Source organism: Nansenia antarctica, assembly GCF_963989245.1.
Source record: "Nansenia antarctica genome assembly, chromosome: 16".
Lineage (NCBI taxonomy): Eukaryota > Metazoa > Chordata > Actinopteri > Argentiniformes > Microstomatidae > Nansenia > Nansenia antarctica.
In genome coordinates, this window is record NC_137686.1 from 20,704,300 (window position 1) to 20,729,716 (window position 25,417).

The 25,417-nt window shown below is 40.9% G+C and overlaps 1 protein-coding gene across 1 annotated transcript in view; it reads left to right on the plus strand.

Annotated features, from left to right (window-relative positions):
• Nucleotides 1-6,524: 6,524 nt before the first annotated feature.
• piezo2b (piezo-type mechanosensitive ion channel component 2b) overlaps nt 6,525-25,417 on the plus strand; it is a gene marked incomplete at both ends in the record, with an annotated part of 55,309 nt that continues 36,416 nt past the window's right edge. The window contains 5 exons of the mRNA XM_080547015.1: nt 6,525-6,588; nt 13,103-13,198; nt 16,788-16,913; nt 20,400-20,442; nt 24,194-24,374. Of these exons, the coding sequence (XP_080403141.1) occupies nt 6,525-6,588; nt 13,103-13,198; nt 16,788-16,913; nt 20,400-20,442; nt 24,194-24,374 (510 nt within the window). The remainder of the gene's footprint in view (nt 6,589-13,102; nt 13,199-16,787; nt 16,914-20,399; nt 20,443-24,193; nt 24,375-25,417) is intronic.

Consider the following 25,417-nt stretch of genomic DNA (forward strand, 5'->3'; position numbering starts at 1 on the left):
GTTGCTTGAACTCTTCCTTGATGTTTCAAAGTGCACCCTACTGACCTGCACATGCATAGGGCGCCCTCTAGCGGCAAGGCAAGTGAATGCTACGCCCAGTAGAAATCTGAATAGAAGTAGAAGTCTGGTTTATACTAGGAGGCCGACAGTATGACAGTGCTATAACTGTGTAGTATCTATATCTATAACATTGCAGATTGTATCATACTGACTACCGACGGTTTAATTTGAGTCGAGGTATTAATGACCTGTTTGCAACAAATCATTTAACATTGAGTGGTAGTTTATTTCTATGCCAGCAGGGAACACTGTTTAGCTTGACTGTGTTCTTCCTTATCCAGATCTTATCCACCTCATTTTTCTGGTTTTCTGCTCGAAATGACATGCCCACAGTGAATATAGAATATCTCCACAATCACAAGGGCCTTCATAATGATATTGTTATCAAATGAAAGCTAACACCTGTGGGGTGGCTGTAGAAGTGTCAGAATCAAAATATGTGTTACTGTGTCAGAGCAAATAGAGCTAGAACATTATAAAACATCTCAAATTCAGTCTCCGCCTAAAAAACAACAGCTTTTACAGTGAATATCACCTTGGAAACCTGATAACCAAGCCCAAATCATCTAGGAATCAGTACTCCAGGGTCTTATTAGTACTTGTGCCAAAGTCGATGCTAGTAATGTGAGCAAATGCAACTTTGTACCTGTTTTAGTACAGGTATGTTTAGGCGGACACCGATATGTTTAGGCCATTTGGAGATATTTTGGCACCATCTTTGACCTTTGACCTTTCTCATGTATCAGATTTCTTTCTTTTTTTCGGGATTTTTTTGGGTTGGTCGACCAATGGTATGGAAATTCGGCGTTGAAACCGGACATGACACATTCTCCAGTTGGAGAAAACTGGATGTGACTTAGGTCGTGTTTACCGTCTCGGGAAAAAAATGGTGTTATCGTATAGCATGCAAAGTTGTGAAAAAAAATGTGATATTGATGAAGAGAATTGATCGAGGTAAACTCTTTATATCACTTCGGATCCCCATGGGGGTCCGTTGGCTCCTATGAGGTTATACTGCATTAATATGCCCAACACATAAAGCCCCCAAATGCACTCCTCTTCAATGGATCAATGTAATGAAAAACAAAACAAAATGCAATGATCATTGAACAGGACAGATTTCGCCCAGTCAGCAGAACACCTTTGAATGACATAATAGACCTCATTAACTAGGTAATGTACTTATACACTCCCTAAATGTTACATTGCTTGGGTAACCAATGCACCCTATTAACGTAATTGTACTGTGATTGTCCTTCCTGGGTAATATACAGCTCTTATCGCCAAGGTAGATTGGAGACTCAACTTAAGGGTTGATTTAGCTTGAGGAGGCACATTGCTGAGTCTATATAAATGAACAAAAATGTAATTAAATTAAGCTTGCATTAGGTAGCTAATAAGCACTACAGGAACATTATGCACATCACTCTATGGTCATTAGCCTTATTGCCACATCCGTCTTCAGATTGTGGTCCGTTGTTTCACATGATATGTCGGTCCTTGACTGTAAGAGCAGGCAAGAGTTATTAGTGACATTATTATTGTAACCTCACGTTGTATATTACGCAAAAGACAGATTTCTCCTATTAAACAGAAAGTGGCAGCGCAGACGTACACGTAAGTATAATTGATACACGTTTGATAAAGGAGCTCAGGCAGCTGCGGAACTCACCTGTACATGAAACCTACAGTACCGTTTTGTTTTTGTGATGTACTATCCTAGAAGTTGTGGTGTGGGTCAGAGGGGTGAAGTGCTGTTATCCCGCGGCCCCTGGGGTCATCATCACTGTGGTAAAAGCTTTAACTATTGCCTGTGTGAGGAGGAGGATGCACAAACAGCCCTCAATAATGCATATGGCTTTATGGGCCTATCCGTCCCATGGTACATCTGTACACACTCAATGTTTTAGGATGTCATGTGATGTTAATCACCAGGAGGTAATAAGAGAAGCTGCTTGAATTAGCAGTACTACTTAGTGATTAGGTAAACATCCTGGACAAGCAGACTAACTGTATCCCCATAGCCAATAAGATGCTTCGACAGGTAGTGTTATATTAGATAATGGCATGATGCTGAATTATTGTACAAATAAACACTGTACCACTGCACCATCCGGCAATCCATTTTTCGATTCAAGATAAGAGAAGTTAAGAGGACTACTGTATCTTAAAGCCAGACAGACTTGTATAAGTGCTCTGCAAAATAACTGTAAGCTCTATAAAGATGGATTATTGTTTGTGCTGTGTACTGTAAAACTGTTTAGATTACTTTTGTATGTATAACCTAAGTCAAATCGTATTTCATTCCCCTTATATAAAAATATTTTTTGGGTTGTAGAAATACATTTATTTGGGGGTTAATCGTTGAGGTCTGTCTTTCTGGATGTGCATTCTTACTGATCTATAGAGGTGTCAATCAGCTCACAACCATTGAGGAAAGCCACTAAAAGGCCCACTTAAACAGATAGGGGCACAAAGTGCATGATGCGGCATCCATGGTACTTTTGAACACATGGTGTGGGTTTCACATAAGATCAATGGCTGCATCATTTTGTATGCATCAATATAAGTGGCAATTCTATTGGCAGCTGTGGCTCCTTTTCTGGTGAAAAACAGATATGTGTGGTTAACACACATTTCTTACAGACCTGACTATTAAAACATTTCAATATATTTTATGCTGTTTTAGAGGTCTGAAAGCCAATATCACTCACTGAACACTTTATTAGGAACACTATACTAATACTGGGTAGGGCCTCCCTTTGCTCTCAAATCAGCCTCAATCCTTTGTGGCATTGATTCCACAAGATGTTGGAAACATTCCTTTGAGATTCTGGTCCATGATGCAAGATTTTTCAGGTGCTCTTTCAAGCGTGTTGGTGTTCTATTGGATTCAGATCTGGTGACTAGGAAGGCCACTGAAGAACACTGAACTCATTGTCATGACTCATGTTCATGAAACTAGTTAGAGGCGACCTTTGCTTTGTGACTTTATCATGCTTTATCATGCTAGAAGTAGCCATTAGAAGATGGGTACATTGTGGCCATGAAGGGATGCACATGGTCAGCAACAATACTCAAATAGGCTGTGGCATTCAAGCGATGATTGATTGGTGTTAACAGGCCCAAAGTGTGCCAAGAAAACATTCCCCTCATCATTACACTACCTGAATGAATGAGGTGTACAGGGGTTCCTAATAAAGTGTTCAGTGAGTGCATGTTATGCTGTTTTACAGGACTGAAGGCCAATATAAATAATGTTATGATTAATATCATGATTCATCCGATATTTTAGGTTGTCAGAGAAATGCAAGCCATGACACAGAGAGATGTATGGGTTAGATACACCAGGTTAAATCAGGCATGCACTGTTTAACTCCCTCAATAACCACACAGAGCTCGAAATCTATCAGAACTACATGAGTGAAAGACTAGAAATTGAGGCTAGATTTAGCGCAGTGTTATGAAGCATTTGAAAGACCACACTTTTGGCTTTTTATGACTTCATTGCTAGAGTGTGTTTTAGAAAAAGGATTACTAATGATACAACAGATAGGATAAGGATGGAGATGTATTTCAAGGATGCTCCTGCTGTTTATGATCATTTTGACGCGGTAGTGAAGGAGATAAGAGATGGAGGTAGAGCCTGAGATGTTCCAAATATCCCCTATCCTTGACTGAGTGCTTGAAAACTGCTCAGTCCATTTGGTTCAGGAACTTATCAATACCTCCCTCTCAAAGGAATTGATCAATAATTGATCAAAGACAAATGGTAACTAATGGTTACCTATCTGAGGGGTTGGAACTTTTAAGGTCTGATCTTCAAACTATAGAAACAAATCAATGAGGGACATTTTGTGCAGTACTGTATTGATTAGCTGGATGCCACTCAGGAACCATGGTGACTTAGCTCACTTGACAACTGACGACTACAGCAGTAGCAACTGTCTGTCTATCTGCCTTCCTGTCTGTCCATCTGTCTATCTGTCTGCCTGTCTGTCCGTCTGTCTATCTGTCTGCTTGTCAGTCTGTCCATCTGTCTGTCTATCTGTCCCTCTGTCCGTCCGTCTGTCTGTCTGTCTGAGCACAGATTGTCCATCCTATGTGTTCCATTAAAACTCCAGATTTGTGGCTTGTGAGAAATGGAAACTCCACTTTTTATATGCTTGGCTGTGAGAGTGGTTTTGATCTCAATAAACAGTCCAGATGGAAACCCCAGTTAGTTGTTTACGTTTATATAAGAACCTCTAATATCATACTCACTACCAATGATTTAGGATCACTCTACATATGATTTGTTTGTTGTGGGTTAAGTGGTGGGGCGCCTGTGGCTCAGGAGGTATAGCCTGTGTCTAATGATTGCAAATGCCTTGCATGGTAGCTTGCCGCCATTGGTATGTGAATGTGTGTGTAAATGGGTGAACGAGAGGCCATTGTAAAGCGCTTTGGAATAAGGCTCTATGTAAAGTGCAGTCCATTTGTCCATTTTGGTTTGTTAATTCTTTATGTCGCTGTTACAGAGGTGATCATTTGGCTCTATGTACCTTTTGTTTTCCTCTTAGCAATGGCCTAATGTACTAGAGAGGAAATATCAGAGATGTGTCATTTCTTTGTCAGTAAAAGTTATTAAACATATCGATGCATGCAAATTATTTATGATTTATTTTATCTTTATTTTAACATTAATGCAGCACAACAGAGTTAGAATTTGGCTGTACATCACTACCCCATGAGTAAACCACAGAGGACATATAAGGCCAAGCTCCATATTAATTCTATGGTCGTAAATTTGCTTTGATCTTTAAAGCAGTTCCTCTATTTATGGGTCCTGGAGGGGTTGAACTAGCCTTAAATCTATGGCATTTTAAAAGTAAACCATTTGCTTCAATCATGACAGATGTTTGAGGATCTTACAGTTTGATCCTATACCGTTTTAGACACTTCTGCAGTGAACAATTGTCAGATATTAAATAAAAACCATCATGTAATTCCTTTAATCCACTTAATATACAGAATAGTGGAACAACTTTCTTTAAAATAATAATAATAAAGTAACCCACTATGAGTTGTAGGTGGTGGTGGACATGACTGAATCTACTGAGATTAAAACAATGCATCTATTGATAATATAGAAATATAAATGTCACGAGACGATGAAAAATAATAGGCTATTCAAAGTGATAGTGATACGATACCACTGGTTTTAATACAATGTGTATTTATCATTTATAATCTTCTCTATACTTTATTCTTTACTTATTCAGTTTTTAAAATATATACAGTACAGTTACAGTATATCAAATACATTTTGTATCAATCAAAGCTGTCTTCAATCTCTTTGTTGGCGCGCACACTACACACTACACAGCATTCGATGGGTGTCGCTGTAGGTATACAATTCCTCTCCAACGACCAGCGATGGCAAAAAAGTTAATTGTTGCAATATTTTTTGATGCACATATTAACCTCTATTATTTTGTTACTTGAAAACATGTTCAGTGATTTGTTGTAGATGTTCACCTGTTGTTAGATGTTGTTATTATTACAATGCGAATACGTCCAAAATACGTTTTGTATAAAAAATATATTGTATATAAAAATACAATATAACTGACTTTGATGTTTGATGTGTATATGTATTATCAAGCATAGGGTTGCTGTAACCTATATAGTGCATAACTGAGACAACGTACGCCTAATGGCTATAGTTGATGTTTGCACTCATTATTCATTATGGTAAGTGTCCCACCTCTAGCTCCCCAATTATCGAAGATGACGTAGTACCATTTGCCCGCTGAAGACCTCTGAGTGGCTGTATAAACTGTCAATCTCAGGGTAGTCCTGCAGCCGAACCAGAAGTCAGAAAGCCAAACTCACCAATGCGTCAAAGCCTGGGACCGATGACAATGTATTTATATGTAGAGTTACAGTATCAAATGAACTGTACAGTTCTGGTTGTGTTATCCGTGTTATTCCATTCTCGTCTGTACGCACGTTTGTGCGTAAAAAGTCTCAGCCTCAGGACTGGATAACTTGTTGACCGCTGTGCTCGCGCCTTCCAGTCTGACCGCACGCACCTGGGCTGCTGTGATGTTACATTACGAGCTCACCATGTCTCCATGAGGATAAGAAATGGATGTTCAATAACATGAACAGTTGCTTGGAAAGAAATGGTATTGGTTGTGCAAACCAGTGAAATTGCTTTCGTGTTGAACTTTGGAAATAATACCGTTATTTGGAATAGTTGGACTTTGACAAGTGATCAAGAACACCGGTACGGTAGACTGATGTGGCCGCGCGGAGCGTGTGTTTGGGAGACTCCAGACGCACCTGCATAATGCCGGCACTACTATCTGGGATGTGAGAGCAGGACCTGACTATTCTAAAAGGGATGCCAGAGACCCGTGCATGAGACTATCCCCATCTCTCCGCTTACCTGGCTCCAATATAGGCTACCCAAAGCGATGGCGTCCGAGGTGGTGTGTGGATTGATCTTCAGATTGCTCCTTCCAGTATGTTTAGCAGCGGGTAAGTTGGAGCCTTTCATACAGCGATGCTCATCTCCAATAGGCGATGCGCCAAATGTTTTAGATCACATTTAAAGTGGGTTTTTAGACCATATGATGTATATAGCCTAATACAAATGTTCTTCATTGAAATGTTACATTTGAATGGTAATTATTATTACACTTTTAATTAGGTGATTGGTGAAATGGGGAACATGTTATTTAATTATCTCGCGCAGTTACAGGACGGGGGTGTTGTGTGACAAATAATAACAGACATTTGCAATACCTTTGATTTTGTAATAACCATGTCATCATTGATTGAAATAATTAAATTAAAAAACAAGAACACAGATGGTTTTCATTTACAGTTGTGAATGTGCAGTGGCCGAGTGTGCGTCACACGCAAACCTTTCCAGTCGCCAGACCACTCCAATGTTGTCTGTACTGAAATAGCAGGTGAACATTGATTTCTGTAGGTTGGGAATATTCTCCAACTTGAAGCGAATTTCTTTCCCCGCTTTCCTATAGTCTCATAAGACGGGTTGCATACTGCACTGATTCAGCACTGCGCTTTTACGCAACACGGCGCGCGCAATGATCTGGTGCAAGGCTGCTGAGCGCCTTTTTATTCTTTCTTGAGGTTGGACTTAAAGTGCTTGAAACTTATTTTGTAAAGTTAATAAAATATGTGTTACGAGGTATTGGAGCTTAGTTGATCCATACCTCTATCATAAAGATAATAATGCATCATCTTTAATGTGTATGTGTTTTGCTGTGCAAGAATTGTAGGCTACTCTAAGTGCCTTCAAATGAGAAGTCAGTGATTAGTTGAATTATTGATTAATTGATTTGTATTCATTAATTTGGAATTTGATTAATGCAATTGTTTTGTTAAGCTTCATGCAGCTTCTCAGAGTGAACTGGTTGAGAGGTTGTGGGTTCTCAGTCAAAGGCACCTTGAATCAGAATCAGAATCAGAATTGCATTTATTACATCAATGTACGGGAACACAGAGTAAAATTCTTGGGTTCAGGTTCATTCGACATTGGCAATGCAGCAGAATACAACATCAATAATAAAATAATCAGGATGTAAAAACAACAATCAACAATCAATAATAGCTGTGATAGAGTCAATATAGCAATTGTAGCATGATGCAAATCAGCAATAATGGAATAAATAATAGCAGCAAGTGCACGTCAGCATATAAACATTATTAATGTAATCAACATTATGGGAAGTTCAAGTAATAGTCAGGTTGTGCAGTTCAAGTAGGTAGTGTTCAAGTAATCAGGTAGTCATAATATATATATTATTAATGCAGTGGGGATGGTATGGGGGGTACAGTCTTTTGCCTTATGCCAGTGCATTTCCCTAGGAGCCTGATTGCTTGTGGGAAATAACTGTTCGACATCCTCTTTTAGCCCTGAGGCTATGGTACCATTTCCCAGACGGTAGTAGTTCGAACTACGGTATATCCCGATTTGGATGGCTGGGGTCCATGATAATCCTGAGGGCCTTACTGACACACCAGTCGCTGTAGGTGTCCTGGATGGAGGGTAGCACACAACCGCTGATCTCCTCGGCTGTCCGCACTACCCTTTTGCAGGGCATTGCGGTTTAGGGCAGTGCAGTTCCAGTACCGGGCAGTGATGCAGCCTGTCAGGATGCTCTCGGTTGTGCCTCTGAAGAAGGCCCCCAGTATCTTGGACCCTAAGCCGAACTCTTTCAGCCGCATGAGATGGAAGAGGCGGCGTTGTGCTTTTTTCACCACTTTGGTTGGTGTGTACATCCCAGGTGAGGCCGTTGGTGATGTGAGTTCCCCCAGGAACTTGATGCTGTTTACCCTCTCTACAGCAGACCTGTTACTGTTGATGGGGTCTTGCGCCTGCCTCTTTTTCCTGAAGTCCACCACCAGCTCTTTTGTCTTGTCGGTGTTGAGAGCGAGGTTATTGGCCTGGCTGTACTGAGCCAGACGGTCAATGTAGGGCGAAGGGTTATAGCAAAAGCTTTCTCATCTCTCAACACTCAGTATTGAGTATAACAGTATAACACCCAACCTTTGGAAGCCTATATTATAACTGCTGATTGGTAGCATATGTAAAAAGACTCAACTATATATTGATTTAATTATACATTATATTGACCATTTTATATTAGTCATGACTAATGGGTGGTGGGTTATAACCCTTGTAGCATTTACATAACTTTCATCATTTGCTGTTCTCGTATTGGCAAGGAAGCATTACAAATCTAGAGGATTCTTAGAAATTGAGACATTTGCAAAGGAAATACTAACAACAATAGATTGATTAAGTGACACATAATTAGGCTGAATTTCATCATTTGAAATACTATGATCAAGGGATCTGTTTTGCTGTGCTGCTCTAGATGGTCAGGCAGCCCCTATTCACACCTCGAATACAACCTCCATTGACTCTGTTGTGTTTTAGGCTGTGGCCGTCCTGCGGTAAGGTGGTAAGCCACAATTAAAAATGATTAACACATGACCGCTAATGAGGTTCCACTGGTGTCTGTGACCATAAGACAAGGCTGGGCCACCGCGGTGCTTTCTTCAGATAAGCTCCACTCAGTATGATGATAATGCATCACTTGACAGTCAGAGCCCAGCTCCTTCCCCAGAAGCTCACTGTGAGGCCATGCCATGTCTCCATTAATTCGTGGAAAGTCGTTTTAACAGTATGAATTAATAATGCGGTTGTGAGGGGGGAGAAGAATTGCCTTCCCGTTATCGTAAACATACCTTTTAATATTTGATGTTTTTTCAAAGTGCCATTTAGTCAGTCAGTCACAGAGAACAGCTCCCAGTCACTGAAAAAAAAGGAACAACTAAATGAAATTCTGGCCAGTCAAGCTGCTACAGATGTTGGAAACAGAAGAGGGCCTGTAGCCCACTGGGCTGTAGATGTCATGGGATGTTGGTGCTTGTGTTGGCTGGAGAAAAGGCTATATCTCTCCGAAACAATACAGTAGCCTACCTCAGCTCCTTATAACCATACTGTCAGCATCCTCAATGATGAGATAAAAGTCTCAGTAAATGTTTTCTCAATAAAGGTGTACAGTATGTGTGTTTGTGGTTTTGTAATCTCGAAGGAGTCTGACATAGTGAGTGCTTCCCGCTCTCTCTCTCTCTTTCCAGTGTGTTGATGTTAGTCAGAGCGAGAGCGGCACGGTGACGTCACATCTTGACTGTTTCCCGCTGGCCATCTGACAGCACCTCTATTGAGAAGACAACACAGGCCAGTGTGTGGCCCATGTGTACACAGTGACAGTGTCATTACCACACATTCTCACTGTCTCTCTCTGTCTAGAGGAAGACCCTGGCTTAGCTACACATCAGTATCAATCAACTCCAACCTCTGTTTGATGTGATGTGTGTAGAAATGTGAACATTTGTTCTCGACCCGTAATATGGATGTTTAAGATCGATTCGAGGACATTGTCGGTGTGTCCGCATCTTGTACCTGATATCAAATGAATATGCCACAAACAAGGCGCGGTATGGCGACACACCTGCGATGTGGCTGGCTGACTGGCCTGGCTGGCCTGGATGGCTTACTGGCACGCTGCAGCAGTTTGCCCAGCAGATGAAACCACAAAGAGGCACAGGAGGTGCCAACTGACGGGCAGATGCACAGCTTGGTTATGAGGTCAATAGTCGTAGTAGTAGTTGAGGCACTGCAGGTATATGGGTATCATTTGGTTCTAGTGCTTTGTGACGTTTTTTTGTGCGACTTTATTAAAATAGTAAATCTCTTGTTTGTGGGGATATATAAAGCCAGGTGTAATTCCATTATGCTGGTTAGTGGGCCGTTCATCCTGCTATAACCGTTCATCCTGCTGTTATCTCTCCCCAGACCCCTCTTTATCTGGTATCATGATCGTTATGTTTTGTTAGACTGGTTTTTAAATCAGTTTGAACTCTTTTCGACACCAAATTCACGGTTAATTCAAGGTTAGTTTTCGCTTTCTTTTTGTGTGACCTTTCTGTTGGTTCCTGACTTGTATTGAGGACGTATCTCATTGTTGCACAGATATGGACAAATTGACAAGGAAACACTTGATTTCTACATGTGTCAGTTTGATCTTTCATTACTAGTATAAGTATGGATGACAAGGGTGCTGTATAATAATAGGTTTGTCTCAGTCACAGGTCACTTGATTCACAAGTGAAGGAAAAGAGACTTCACAGTAACGTGATGACAAATGGACACGTTTATTTTAATTCCTTGTGTAAAAATCCTCTGTTGATGAGTCATGAGACACACGGGTCAGACAGGCTGCGGTCAGCTGGCTGGGTGGTACAGAACAGTGCATGCTGGATCGGAGGATGGGCTCATTGTAATTCATGGAATAGAACGCGGAATGGTACAGTGGTATCAAACACGTGTGTTTGGTGTGATACATTACAATGGGCAGTGATGCATTACAATGGGCCCGCCCTCCCATTTCAGCCTCAACCAGCCTCCCCTGATACAGAAGCGCTTTCTCTGGCTATGTATAGACCTGAATGATGAAGATGAGAAAGAGGGGAAACATCTGAGGAAAGACTAGGGATGATGTTTCCTAATGGCTTTTGCCCTTTTACACGGGTCTATCTATGTAAGCATAGGCCTCGTCTTCCCGTAAAGGAAACTTAAGAGAGGACTCAACTGTTTATGAATAGGTCTATTGACTGAGCTAAGACAAATATCAGCATCATTTTCGTCAGTTAAGTGTACTTTTTCAGCAGTTCAAGGCTGTTTTGCGCTTATACTGGTTAGTCATTTAGTCTATGCCAGAGGCCTAGACAGCTCACCAGGATATAAACTCTCTCCATGTTGATATTATGGTCATATTTCCACGAACTTACGGTGTATTTCCCTATAGCCCATTTACCTAAATATGTATAGACCTTGAGAAGTTATGAAACACCCTCAATTTACATGAATGCAGTCTTATGCTTTAGTGGTAAAAGATATCCTTGAGTTTAATCTGTTGTAGGACAGCGTCTTTTAAGTATTACGATCCTTAATTAGATGCGATGGTCAATGTAACCCTGAGGATGGGGGTCATTTAACTGGTAATAGCCCTGCATCTACAGTACATATTGATAGTTTGACACAAGTATGAGGCCTTTCCACCTTTCTATCTGAACATGGATCAATATGTAAATTAACAATTTGTTAGTCATGATTAGCTCTTAAAAATACCCTTGGTGTAACAGCTTGCATCAAGAGACCATATATCTCAAAGCCCTCTGAGAACAGCCTGTGTGGGGGGTGAGGGGGGGTGGGCAGAGTGGCAGAGATGGAGTCATGAGCAGAGAGAGCTCACACTGACAGAAGGCATCATTACCTAAACACAGAGCCAATGGGCTTACACTGAGACTAAAGTCCATGACAAAACACCCTGCCCCTGGCAGGTACAACCACCAGACGCTGAACGCTGACATTAGCTACGTCGCTCAACCGTCTCTGTTTATGAGAGTATGATAGTTTGAAAAACTAAACGGTTACTCGACCCAAACAGTTGGGGCGATGTCTTAGGTTCATTTTTACAGTTGAAAAAGCTGAATACAAATCTGTGATAAAATGCTTGCTTGTTCATTTAATATGTCAGGTCTATTAAATAATGGTCAGATAATTTGCACTGTAATATCCCTGCGCAACACATATCATCACCCAAAGACTGTCAGGCTTAATTGCATATATGAAATAGATTCTGCGGTTATTATATTTCAAACCAAACATTAATACTGTATCTAATACGGACTAGTTATGTCAATGCCAAGGTAAAGCGAAACTAGTTCGATGAATTAGCTAGGTTGATTGACGAATGGGTTAATATCAATACAATGATTTTCCATCACTGTGAATTATCTCTCTTTCAAGGCTCTTTCAATCAGCTCTTCTGTCATGCCTATCTTAATTTGATCTCTGTGCCCCAGCGGCAGTACAACACATTGACGCCTCTCCTTTGGATCAGCACCAGAATGCATCCCTCCCAACTATTGTTCTACGGTGCTAAAAACTTCAACAGATTTTATGCGGTGCTAACATTTGTTCCGATCGTTTATTATACCCGAAGCGGGTTGTCTTTTTCAAGATCAGACGAAAATATGCCTATGAATACAATAGGTCACATTGATGTTTTGTTGGAGGATAATAGTTGTTGTCTTGAAATGTGTTATTTACAGTATATTCATCTAGGGCTGCTGTACTGTATGCACTGCGTGTGAGCCAGGGGAGGCTGGTGGAGGTAGAAGGTGTTTGAGGTAGCAGCGTGTGAGCCAGGGGAGGCTGGTGGAGGTAGAAGGTGTTTGAGGTAGCACATGTTCGATGACCGTTTCCCATTCCATTCCATGCATCACAACGGGCCCATCCTCCGATATCTACCTCCACTTGCCTCCACTGGTGTGAGCCATACCCAATACCTCCAGGCCAGTAGGGCAGCTATGGTATTCAAAGTAGTTACATTCTCCTAATGACTGGTTGTCTGACTCTCCATGTTTTTTGTCTTTGTTTCTGCAGCTTGTCTGTTCAGGTACAACGGCCTGTCCTTCGTCTACCTCATCTTCCTCCTGCTCATTCCCCTCTTCGCTGAGCCCACCAGCACAACAATGCAGGGTAAGGCCTCCACCTTCATTCTGTCACGTATTCAATGGCCCCAACGTGTCCATCACTTTGAGAACAAGTATTTTTTTCCGTCCGAATGGCGAATGGTTTCCGTTGGTTCGTTCAATTGTGAACCAACGGAATGGTTCATTCAATTGTTTTAACTAGAGGACATACTTTACCGTAGCTTTGGCAGAAGGAACAGTGTCAGTGATAGCGTATTGCAAGGTTGGCCACTGGTCTAATATATTATCGGTGTCAGTGATTTGTCCCACAGAGAAATGTATGGCCTACTAGTTATTCAATTGAACTTCCCGAATGAGAAGAGAGGGTTGTTAATTTCACTAAGAGCTGAAGTAAACGCTACTCAGCTGTTTTGTTGACAGATAATGAGACCCAAGGCTACAACATTCAGTTGAATGGTGTTTTGGCCTTTGACCATCTTGGAAGAACAAGCGCACATAAACCCACAATAAATGGCAAACAAAGCTTTGCAGGTTGTCACGGGTGAGCATCCTCCCCTAGGCAAGTGTAGGGTTGTGATTGTGAAGAGAGACTTCACCACAAATACTAAACATGGACCCCACCTAAAAAGTCACCTTAAGATGGACATCACCAGGCAGAAGAAAACCTGGGAGGCCCAAAACCACCTGGAACAGAACTGTGACAAAAGTCATGGGGACAGGCTCAGCATGCTGCTAAGGACCGAACGAAATGGAGAGAGCTCATTGAAGCCTTATGTCCCATAGGGGACGAAGAGCAGTAGTAAATAAGTAAGTAAGGACCCCACCTAAACCACTCCTAATTGCGGGCGGATTCTTTAGGAGACCACATACAGTGTTTAATAATAAATAAAGCCATATTGGTTCAAAGAACAACATGCAGGCAGCTAGTGAGCCAGTGTCTCTGACGCCTGTCTCCAGTGGAAATAACAATCAGGAAGTAAAGGAAGAGGGGAGAGAGGGAGGAGAAGGAAGATGAAGAGGACAGTCTTTAGAGTGGACCACTTATACCCTCATCAATAGTTAAAGAGAGAAGCGTTCTTAGTAAAGCAAAAATATACAGTATGTTACCAATAGCAGTTGACTTCACAGTATCGCACAGCTCAGTGAAACAGTATTATAGTCCTTCAGTTTTCAGTATTTCGTGATTCTGCATGTCTATAAAAACAGAGTCATATTTCAACGTATTTGTTGTGCTCCGGAAGCGCCGCATTTCCATCACCTGGCCATAATAAAAAACGTTCTGCTTTCAGTTGCGCATCCTTATAGTTACAGTAGCAGCAGTAGCAGACCAAAACAATGAGGTGAGGTGGTTTTACAGTCATGTGGCTTTATACTGAGGTGGCTTTATAGCAATGAGTAGTTTCTTTGGTGTGTTTTGTCTGTAACCACAAACCCATGGAGAAGTAAAGGACAAAAGCAGTGAATACATGTAACTGTCTACAGGGCATACCTGTACCTGTACCGCAGTGTGATTGGATCTTTTCACTTTCTCTCGGTTGCAGGGAGTAGCTGGTCAGAACATGTGCCATCTGTCTGTGTGCCTCCCTTGTGTATCATAGGGAATGGATCTCAGTCAGCCGAGGTGCAGACAGAGAGGATGGGTGGATGTTATAGCAGCACCCACGTGTGCTGTAGGCCTACACTGGCGTAATGTCATTTACAAACTCAAGGAGGGGGGGGGGGTATTGTAGAAATAAGAGCACATTATGTGAAAGGAAATTATAAAGATGAATTGATGGGTTGAATTAAAGTTCAGTGGTTACAGTAAGCTCTCCATTTAGTGACAAAGTCTCTGTCAGACTCGGAAGGACACAAAACATATAAATGCGTATGGCTGTTAAATAGCCATTTTTATTGTCATTTAAACCAGATGCTATGCATGAATAATTGATCGGGTCTAATTTACTGTTAACATTGTTAAAAGCCATACCAGCACAATAACCCCAACACACACTTTACTGCGCCAATGCAGCTCTAAATGTAGAGGGAGAAAATACACATTTCATATAGTAACACTATATTGAGTAACAGTATACACTAAACTTTCATATTTACGGTGCTTATCTAAACCTCACCCGAATGGCAAAAAGTATGTGTTGAAGCCTACAGCATGAGTACATTCTGAGGTGTCTTCTCTTTCGTTGTTTGGTACCTGTACTATAGCAATGACAATAAAGACCATTCATTCATTCATTCATTCATTCATTCATTCATTCATTCATTCATTCATTCTTGGTGGTGGCTTAGGGACATCAAGGATGACACAGCACGGTTACAGTGCAGCGCAACAATGCCTTTATGTACCAGAACTACTCTATTGTTTATGGGCTATTCAACCGCCTTCCAAATCACCACAGCCGCAATAACTCCACAAGCTGATTTTTATTACTTGGATTATCAGGTTTATTGATCGGTTTATCCGAATTTCTGCGAGTAATTAATTCCGACTTTTTCAAATGGAATCCTTATAACAGATGTTATTTAATTTTCTGAATAATCTACTTGTGTCTGGTTCCATTTATTAGTTCTTGGGCCATTTTCAAACTGCTTTAGGTGCCCCTTGTTGGAGGGTACTACAACAGTTACATTTTTCAGAGATATTATAGGGCGGAAAGAAGGGGACAGAGCCAAAGTGGTCGCATTGTCCACAACTTAAGGTCCCATTTGGACCCCAAAAGCTTGCTAACGGTCTCCTATGCCTAACATTAACAAGCATTCTTCTCCCTCCTTGTGACCGTCAGGGGAAATACTACGGGAAATTAGCACAAATTGTTTTCACATCAACGTTTAATAAGCCTGGCGTGAGGCTGTTGTTGGGGAGTATTTGATAAGGTTAGCATGTGATGACCCAGAGCTCTGTGGTAGCGCCGCACACAGCCCAGGATATGGTGCCGTGCCACAATAAAGTCTTAAGTGTTCCCTATGAGGATGCATTACATTTAATGAGGCTAAACAGTAAGAAATGGAACGGCGGAGCCGTTGCCCCATCGGGAACCAGTGAACGTCAGTCAGTCACAGCGGTGTCCGGAGTACACTGGTGTGGAACCCCTTTTTTTCACTGTAGGGGAAATGAGTCCCTCTGATTGTCCCTTATTACTGTTACTCTCACTTTGACATATCGACATGGCAGTATTATCATGATGTGTTTGTCCCCTGAGGTTGTGAATGTTCACTTCCTGTTCCTATAATCCTACTGTAATGCGTTATCACCATAACAACTCCTGAAATTATCCCAAATACCTGTAGGTGTCCAATAAAATCCCATGTGTGCTGCAGCTGTCTGTGTGTGCGTGTGTGTGTGTGTGTGTGTGTGTGTGTGTGTGTGTGTGTGTTTGTGTGTGTGTGTGTGTGTGTGTGTGCGTGTGTTTGGGTCTGTATGCGTGTGTGTGTGTGTTGTGTGTGTGTGTGTGTTGTGTGTGTGTATGTGTGTGTGTGTGTGTGTGTGTGTGTGTGTAGTGCATGTGTGGGAACTTCTCAATCTACTCTCATCCTCGTTCAGCTCGACTGTGAGTCAGAGGTCGGCGAGGTCTGCATTCCTTCATTTCCGTGTTGCGTCGCTGAGGTCTAATCTGCTTATTGTTGTTTCCCCTCCCAAGGCCACACAGGGCGCCTGCTCAAGTCCCTCTGCTTCACCAGCGTGACCTTCCTGCTGCTGCACGTCATCTATCAGATCACCGTCAACAGCCTGCTGGCCGGGAAGTCCATCGACCCAGACTTTAACTGTGAGTACAGACAGAACACGCCGAACCCTGATGAAGGCCAGAACACCTTCATTGGTTTTCAATGATAAGCACATTCTTTTACATTCCCCTTTTTCCTTCAAGAGTGGCTAAATATCTCTCACTCACACATTTTTTGTTCCTCCAATATATTGTCCCTGGTCGGGCTGTGAGGTAGTGAGAGACAGTACCTTTCCCATTCACACCGCAAATGGCTCCTAAAGGTTAAAGAATGTATGCGTGGGTGTATGGGCGTGTAAGTGTCATCTCTCCTATGTTGATGTGATCATTCACCATCTAATGATGATCGATTGTGTTCACACTTTCATTTCATTTGAACTGCTCCAGTAGATTCATGGGGGAATTTTAACCCTGCTGCATTTGGTTATGTCACTATAGGGGTAGTTTCCACACACAGAGCATGCTCTGATCACTAGACATGTCTAATATAGTGTAGGTTTACAACATGTCTTCTAGAAAAGTCTATATGGAACAATACCATGAGACACCTCACATACTTTACTGCACATACAGTAGACATACTGTAAATCTCACAGTTTTGGCAGAGAATTAAAGAAATAAAATGTGTTTTCAGCCCGAAAGAGAAAAAAAGGGAGAGATTAGCTTTCTGGGGGTGTTGGAAGGTGTGAATAGCTGGCCCAGGACAGCTCATGAAATTCATTATCAAACTATGAAACCCAAACTTGTCTAGACAGGACAAACACTGACCCTGTGTTCTAATGACTTACAATGACTGTATTTTAAAGGCACCTACATACATTTTCCAGCATAGATGCACAGCCAACCTTACTGAAATGGTACAAAAGAGTGACCATATCACTTTGGGCAAAACTGAAAAATACTGCACAGTATCTTTTTGCGCAAGTAACTCTTTATTACTTCCCAGATAGGCAGTGTTAGTGGGATAAATGCACGAGGAGCATTTATAAAATGCTTTAGGTGGGCTATACAGTACAGAAGGTCCCATAGGTAATGTTCATTTGCACATTTAAAGTGTTTTCCAGTAGGCACCTTTCAGAATAAATGAATGCACAATACTGTGAACCATAAAATGACAATGGATCCTGTGTAGGGATATCCATTAGCCGTTCCCGTCTACAGTTTTATGATAGCATGAAGCTGCTCTGTTATGATAGCAGTTATGAATACCTTCCTCTCCAATTATCTGCAACATTTAACTATGAAACCTGGATCATGTATGAACCATCTGCTTCTCTGCATTTTTTAAATTAATTTTTTAAACAAAGTTTTTATTCAAAGAGTACATATACACAATGATACACAGAATAGCATATACAAATATCACAGATGACTCTTTGGTTTTTTCTTTTTTTTCCTAAACATGAATATTCTGCATTGTTTTCTAACAGCTTCTGGCTCTCCCAGGTTTCATTAGACACAGACTTCATTAGACATTAAGCCCAGAAAGGTGCAGATGTCTTCTAACTGTACCTCTTTGGAAGAACATGTTTGTATTGAACTATTTGTGGTGCACTGTTAAGGAAGTCTTACATTAGACTTACTCTCCCTTTGTTTCAACTGTTGTACTCTAAGAATACACTATTCATCCCTTATCTGATACAACCCCATGACATTCCTTTCCTTTTGGCAACCAAATATAAACAAGGAGCTCTCCTTTGCACTGAAGCAGTTATCTCATCGGAAGATAATATACATCGTTTCCTCTCCCTCTGTGTTTGCCAGAGCCAAATAAGCCATTAGCCCAGTAAAGTGAGTTGAGAATGAATGGAACAATTCACCCAATTCTAACAATTCAGCTAGCTACTGTGGGTCACAGGTTATTAACTAGCTGAGCTGGTGCTGGCTCTGACTCTGACTCTGACTCTGACTCCCTCTTCCCCATAGACTTCTGGCCTCAATGCTTTGTGCTGACATTTTCTAAAACTGCATCTCCCCAGGCAGCGACACATAAAAATCTCCCCCCCCATATACAGAATGACATACCCCTCCCTTGGCAGATATATAGTCAGATAATAATGATAATAGTCCACTGCAAATCACCAGTCTCAGCTGAGAAGGGCATGCAGTACTTTGTGTTTTATCTGATATGCCCCAACCACCTCTTCCTGCAACTCTCTCAACATGTTTTTCAGTTGTTCATCACATTCTATGGATGAGATTCCCACTAACATACCAAATGCATGATAGCTCTCGGCTTCCTATGCACCTGTGGGCTCAGTTTGGGCTGGGTGAAGTTAGGTGTTAAAATGTTTGGACATTCCTGAAATAACTCTCCCTCTGCCTGTGGGATTTTTTCTTTACCCTATCCCAACCCTCCTCATGACATGAAAAACATAATTATACTTCTACTTACTGTACAGCTATCTATGATTCCATGGTACGGTACATATATTACTTACAGTACACATACACATGAACACGCATGTACAGTAGACACTTTTTTCACACTAATTTCCCATCACTGCCTGTATATGATTTAATTTCTGCCGAAATTTCCCTAAAAATAAATACTTTACCTAACAGTATAGTCATATTTCCCAATGAATCGGCTTGGTTTGCCCTGAACAATATAGATTGCACGTCTGTACACCGATATTATGACTTAACAACTATTCCTGGACCTGACTCCAAAAGTGAGAAACCCATGGACAGTACCAAAATAGGTCTATTGATTTTGTTTCCTTGTGACAGGACCTGCACAAGGCTGACTGTTTAATGCCCCATATATTCGAGCATTCTTTTTGTAGCAATCATTTTATGTAGTGTATGAGTTTAATTGAAAAGAACGGATTGCTGTGTCAATTGTGGTGTTATATATCATAAACCGTTCGTCTTTGAATAAAAACAAATCAAACCAAGCTCTGTTATTGTGTGGAGCACGTGCTGCTCTGCTGGTTTGATATTGCAGTATAATATAGGTATGGGTAATATATATGGGTATAGGTATGGTTGTCAACAGGGCGAATAGCTTTCATATGTTTGTGTGGAGTTATGCTTGTTTAGATAAGCATAGCTGCCCTTGAAGCATGTCTGAACCTCTTCAATGGACCTCAGAACAGAGTCTCCATCAATCGAGCAATTCAACACCTAATTGCTTGGCTAATAAACTGACAAAACACTGCCGTATTGATTTGTCTTTAGTTTAGATTCTCAAGTCACAAAGTGATGTTATGTTTTTCTTGGCAACGGAACAAAGGCCCAATCAGCCGGGGTAATGATGTCCATGAGGGGATAGAATACCTGGAAATGTCCTCTAAACGTTACAATGACGTTCAGGAACACTTCAACTGGTGCAAGTGCTACCTGTACTGTGTTTGTTATTCTAGTGTATTTAGTATTTTCTTTTATTAAAGTACCATCTGTAAACGCTATCAGATTTATCCTTTTAGCATGTCTAAACATTTCAAGCAGTGAAAGGTAAATTGTAGTATTTCAATCTACTAATAATGCAGCATTATTGTGTTTTATTTGTTTGTTTTTCTCCAGGTTCCATGTGGGAGAAATCTATAAGACAGATTGGCTTTGAGAGGTAAGTTTTTAAATGGTCTTTTCATTTGACATGACAACTGATGTGAAATGAACCCATTTCATTAACATTTTGATCACTTTGATTGAATTGATTGAAAACCTTTATTGTCCCCAATGGGGAAATTTTGTTGTCAAACAGCTCAGTTAGGGCAGAAAACATTCAGTACAGAAAACAGAAAAACATTCAATAAAATACATAAAACAGTGCACATAACCCATATCTATCTTCATATAGTCAGGTTTCAGTTTCATAATTCCAAATACAGTATTTGCTCTATATGTTATTTCCATATTGCCATAGTCAGCAAATAACACGTGTTGGAGGAGAGCACTACAAAGCAGTGTCTCTGAAACAAGGAGTCTATCTCTGGATATATATCTCCCACAGCTATCATGCAGCATAAAATCTATGACTGCGGATTTTGCTCAATTGAGCATAAAAGCTTCCCATAGTACAGCAATTCAGAGGCTCTGCCATTTCCACCAAATGATAAGTTTCAGCCTGGTGACTAGGGGATGATAAAAGCATCAAATAAAAAGCAAGTCAGCATTTGTATCCCATATAAATCTGATAGTGATCTTTCCTGCAGAAAGTGATAGTCATCTTTCCTAAAATGTGACACGGTCTGATTAGAACGTTGGCAAAGTAGGCATGGTCATTCTTTTTTTTCATATTATGAAAGTGCAGATTATAAACTTTCAAATGATGTGTCATACATTGAATAGTTGAAGAAGATATGCTTATTTGAATGTTGGTCCTCCTCAAACCAGAAATGCACTCTGAATCAAAACACAGGCGAAACAGCTGCTAATAGATAGTGCTAAAAAGGATCTTCGCTACGAACATCTAACTGCATGTATAGCACATCACAACATGCTGTTAGAACATCAACATGCTTTTGCTTTTTTTCCACACGTCCTAAAACATACGTTTCTTTACAAGCCATGGATCACTTACCAGTAGCCTACGGCAGACGAGACAGTGAATCCAACTCACAAATTCTAAATCACAAAGAGTATTGTTTATTATATCAAGTGGGCTCTTCAACACTTCAACTTTCGTAATATGCCAAAAAACGGAACAACAATTTTTAATTTATTTTTAAAAAGAAGCTTTTTGCTAACTTGAGATTGCCGACATACAGCCCTTTTCACCAGACCGTGTCACAAATGCTTCACAAAATGTGTAGCTCTTACCAGCAATACAACGTTCTCCATTATAACAAATAACTCCTTCGTATTGAAGGAGAGGATGTTGCAGAGCATTTCTGCCGAATTAAGTTTGTTTGCCTTGCGTACAATTCCCAAATAACCCAAGTAGGGTCGGGCCAATAACATTAAACACCACTTACGCCTGTGGCGGCCGGTCATGTGCACAAGGTTTCTAAATGCTCCTGACCTGTCCGTCTCAACGTGTGGGTTCCTTGATGAGTGCTAAATCTGATTATGTCTGACAGGCCGTATTTTTCAAAGCCTTTACCGCTTGTGTCTGTCTACTCCCCTGCTCTTGATCCTGTTAGCTGCGGTTTCCTGAGTACGGGAATGTCCAAACTCAGCTAGGTCTTTTTTTTCCAGCAGGCCTACTCAAAAAGCATTTGCATGGCTAGTGTACAGTAAGTGGTGGAAGCTAAAGCCATTAACACTTTATCCATCCCAATATACCTGTTTGTGTGTGCAGCGGGGGAGAGCTGTGTGTCCATGGCAGATATACTATGTATCTATAGGCTGATGCCTTTTCCTCCTCCACTGGCTTGAGTGAGATTTAAGTGAGTTATTGAGCCAGGCACGGACAGACGGGATCTAAGGAATATGTGTGGGGTTTGAACAGTATGTACGCCTTATGTAGACATCCTTACAGGGTTTGATTGTGTTGGGCTCAGATTCCAACTTGTTTGATGAGCACCACCAAACCATAGAGGAAGAGAAAAACAAATGTGTGTTGCTCTAGATATTTTGATTGCAGAGACTTTTTATCATCTCGATAGAAAGCACCCATTTGAGAGAGTGGGATTTTTTTTCTATTCTTATTTATTAGTAAAGGAAAAAAAATCTAAATCAAAGTTGTGGCTTTGGCCATGCTGACACATGCGTATTTTCAATGTCTTTCATTCATTTTTGAACAGAGCTTCAAAATAATAAAGGTCCCATCATATGGAAACGAGTTGGCTTGATTGGATTAAGCAGACTACAGGAGCCAAGACTCAGCCCAATTTATCTGAGTGTGCGTTTTCCATTGTCTTGATTAGCACTTGGTTTTCAACTTGTTAACTTTTAACGAGGAGAATATTCACTGAAGGCCAAAACCAGGATGGGGTTCCGCTGTTGCTAACCTTTGAAGGCAGGCATTCATTAACACCCTCCAAACATTTGTTCAACGTTCACTCTGCGTCCTATGCGACAACAGCTTTTGCAACAACTTTTGTTTATTGTAAACATTTTAATTAAGAGCTAAGTATGAACAAAAAAGGAAACAGGATGCAATGAAATCGCAGTAAAACTGAAATAGACACTTGATCGGACCTTTAAACGTGCTATTTAAAGGTTTCGAAATCGGTTACACGTTTCAAGGACAATTTTGATTCCCTTTGATCTCATGTCAAATCCAACGTCTTTGCTTAATGCTTCTTACTACATGTTGTAAAACCTGTCCTCTCGCAGCATTAAGACACTGCATGGAATCTTTACAGACCTGTTACCTCAGCTTGGCAACAATTACCTATCACTACTGTTGCTGAACTTGATTAAATACATCTTTATCTTATTGTGTATTAAGTTCATTTTACGTGTGTTGAAGTAGAGGGTACTGCTGCACTTAAATAATAGAAAATAAATATCCAGTAGCAATGTTACAAAAGGTTTGGACTTGTTGACCTAATCTAATTAAAATCCATAAAACTATTTCATATTTCAGCCAATTAATAAAAATAGATCTGTTAAGAATGACGTGTTACTCATTCCATTTATGAGCAAACTTTTATTTTAATAATTGATAAAATACCCCAAACCCTATTTAACATTTTTAATTTAACAGAAATTAGGGAAAGTTTCCTGTGTACAGTAATGCATATGCCTCTCCGGTGTGAGGGCCAGATAAATAAAGATTATGACGGAATTATCCCGTCTTCAGGGAAACAAACATGTTTTTCGGAATTCCAGATTCATTGTTGCATTGAGAAATACAACATTTTCTCATAAGTGTTACACCGTTGTTTTGGTGGACTTTCACATGCTTTTTAATGAGAAATATTTAATACGGGGCAAGTCTTATTTCATTAAACTGGGTGGAACTACGTATTAAATGAACTATTGAAGCATACAACACATGTTCAAAGCATACAACAAATGTTTGCCATTTGTGAACGGAAAACTCCCGATTCCCATGTATCCAACTAGACAGGTGTTGTTATTAACAAAACAAGTAATAGTAATATACTATTAGTCTGGCTGTTATTGCTCCTGTGTTACAGGCCCAGTAGTGACTAGGTATATTTCAAGCATCTATTAGTAAAATATGTATATCATCTACATGAATGGAATATATACGTATAACCGTGTCCATTACCAACAGAGGTTGTTTAGAAGAGAATGAACAGGGAACAAACTATAGGAACACAATTGAAAAGGATTTGCATCCTTAGATGTGTGGCTGCAGACCGAAGAGGTGTTGTCTGCAACAGCACTGTAACTCTTCTCTATCTCTTCCTCCCTCCCTCCCTCCCTCCCTCCCTCTCTCCCTCCTTCCCTGTCTCCAGTGTGATAGGGGCCGACGCAGGGAATGGCATCCGCGTGTTCATCCCTGACATCGGCATGTTCATGGCTGGTCTGGCCACCTGGCTGCTCTGTCGCAGTCTGGTCCAGAAGAAGAGGCCTCCAGAGGACATGGCCCAGGACAACACAGACTTTGAATCAGAGGAACAGGTCAGTCTACGGGAAGTAATAATGCACATCACATACACAATGTTCTATCACAGAATCTATCTTCTACTTTTAAAACTATCTTCTACTATATTCTACGTAGAATATTGATGAAAGTTAAATCTTGCCGTCTGAAGGACTGTGTTACTGGGGAGAGGAGGGGGGCTGTCTGTCTGAGGTGTCTGTCTCTCTCCCTCTCTCTCTCTCTCTCTCTCTCTCTCTCTCTCTCTGGCTGCTGTCTGCCTCCCCTCCCCTCTCTCTCTCTCCCTCGTCTCACCGTTGCTCAATCTCTCGCTCCAAACCCTCCCATGGTTCATAAAAATCACAGAGAGTAAAATATGAGTTTAGGAAAGAGTTCCCCATAGTTTTTTTGGAATGGTGATGAGTTGGAATGCAGCCCCTCTTCTCCTGGCACAGCATCCCTCTGTTTTATGACTGAGTGTTAATTAAAACCACACTCACTCTCAGCCACTCAGACTGGCACAGATGGTAGAGCTAACAGAGCCTCCGCAGGGAATTACCTGAGGTCTCTGCATTGTATTCTGTCTTTCCTCAAAGTGATGTTCCTGTTTGAGTTTGAGTCTTTTTTGTGATTCAATAATGTTCCCCGTCAGTGAGAGTGTGTAGCGCCCTATAAATAGCTTTTGAATGCTACATTTCTATTATAACATTAAAAACAGCCATTAACGTCAATGTTAACGTCAATTCTTCTGGAAACATTCACGGTCCGCATCAAATGTTCATTAGCTATACAGATATCGATCACCTGGGTGGCAGCACAGTATCACGCTGTAGAATGTTTCAGCACCATGGACAGCTCTGTCGATGAACCTACCAGTTTCATTCCTGTGTGTTCTCCCCCTCTTTTTTTTACATTCATCCGGAATCTATTCTGTTGTTTTAACCTTGAAAGAATGAATGAGTGGTTGGTTGGTTTGACTGGTTTATCCACCGTCTGTGTTCTGTGTTCTGTGTTCTGGTGGTCCTCTGTGGCTCAGTTGGTAGAGCGTGGTGCTAAGAACACTTAGGTTGTGGGTTTGCTTCCTGCTGGGCACCATATA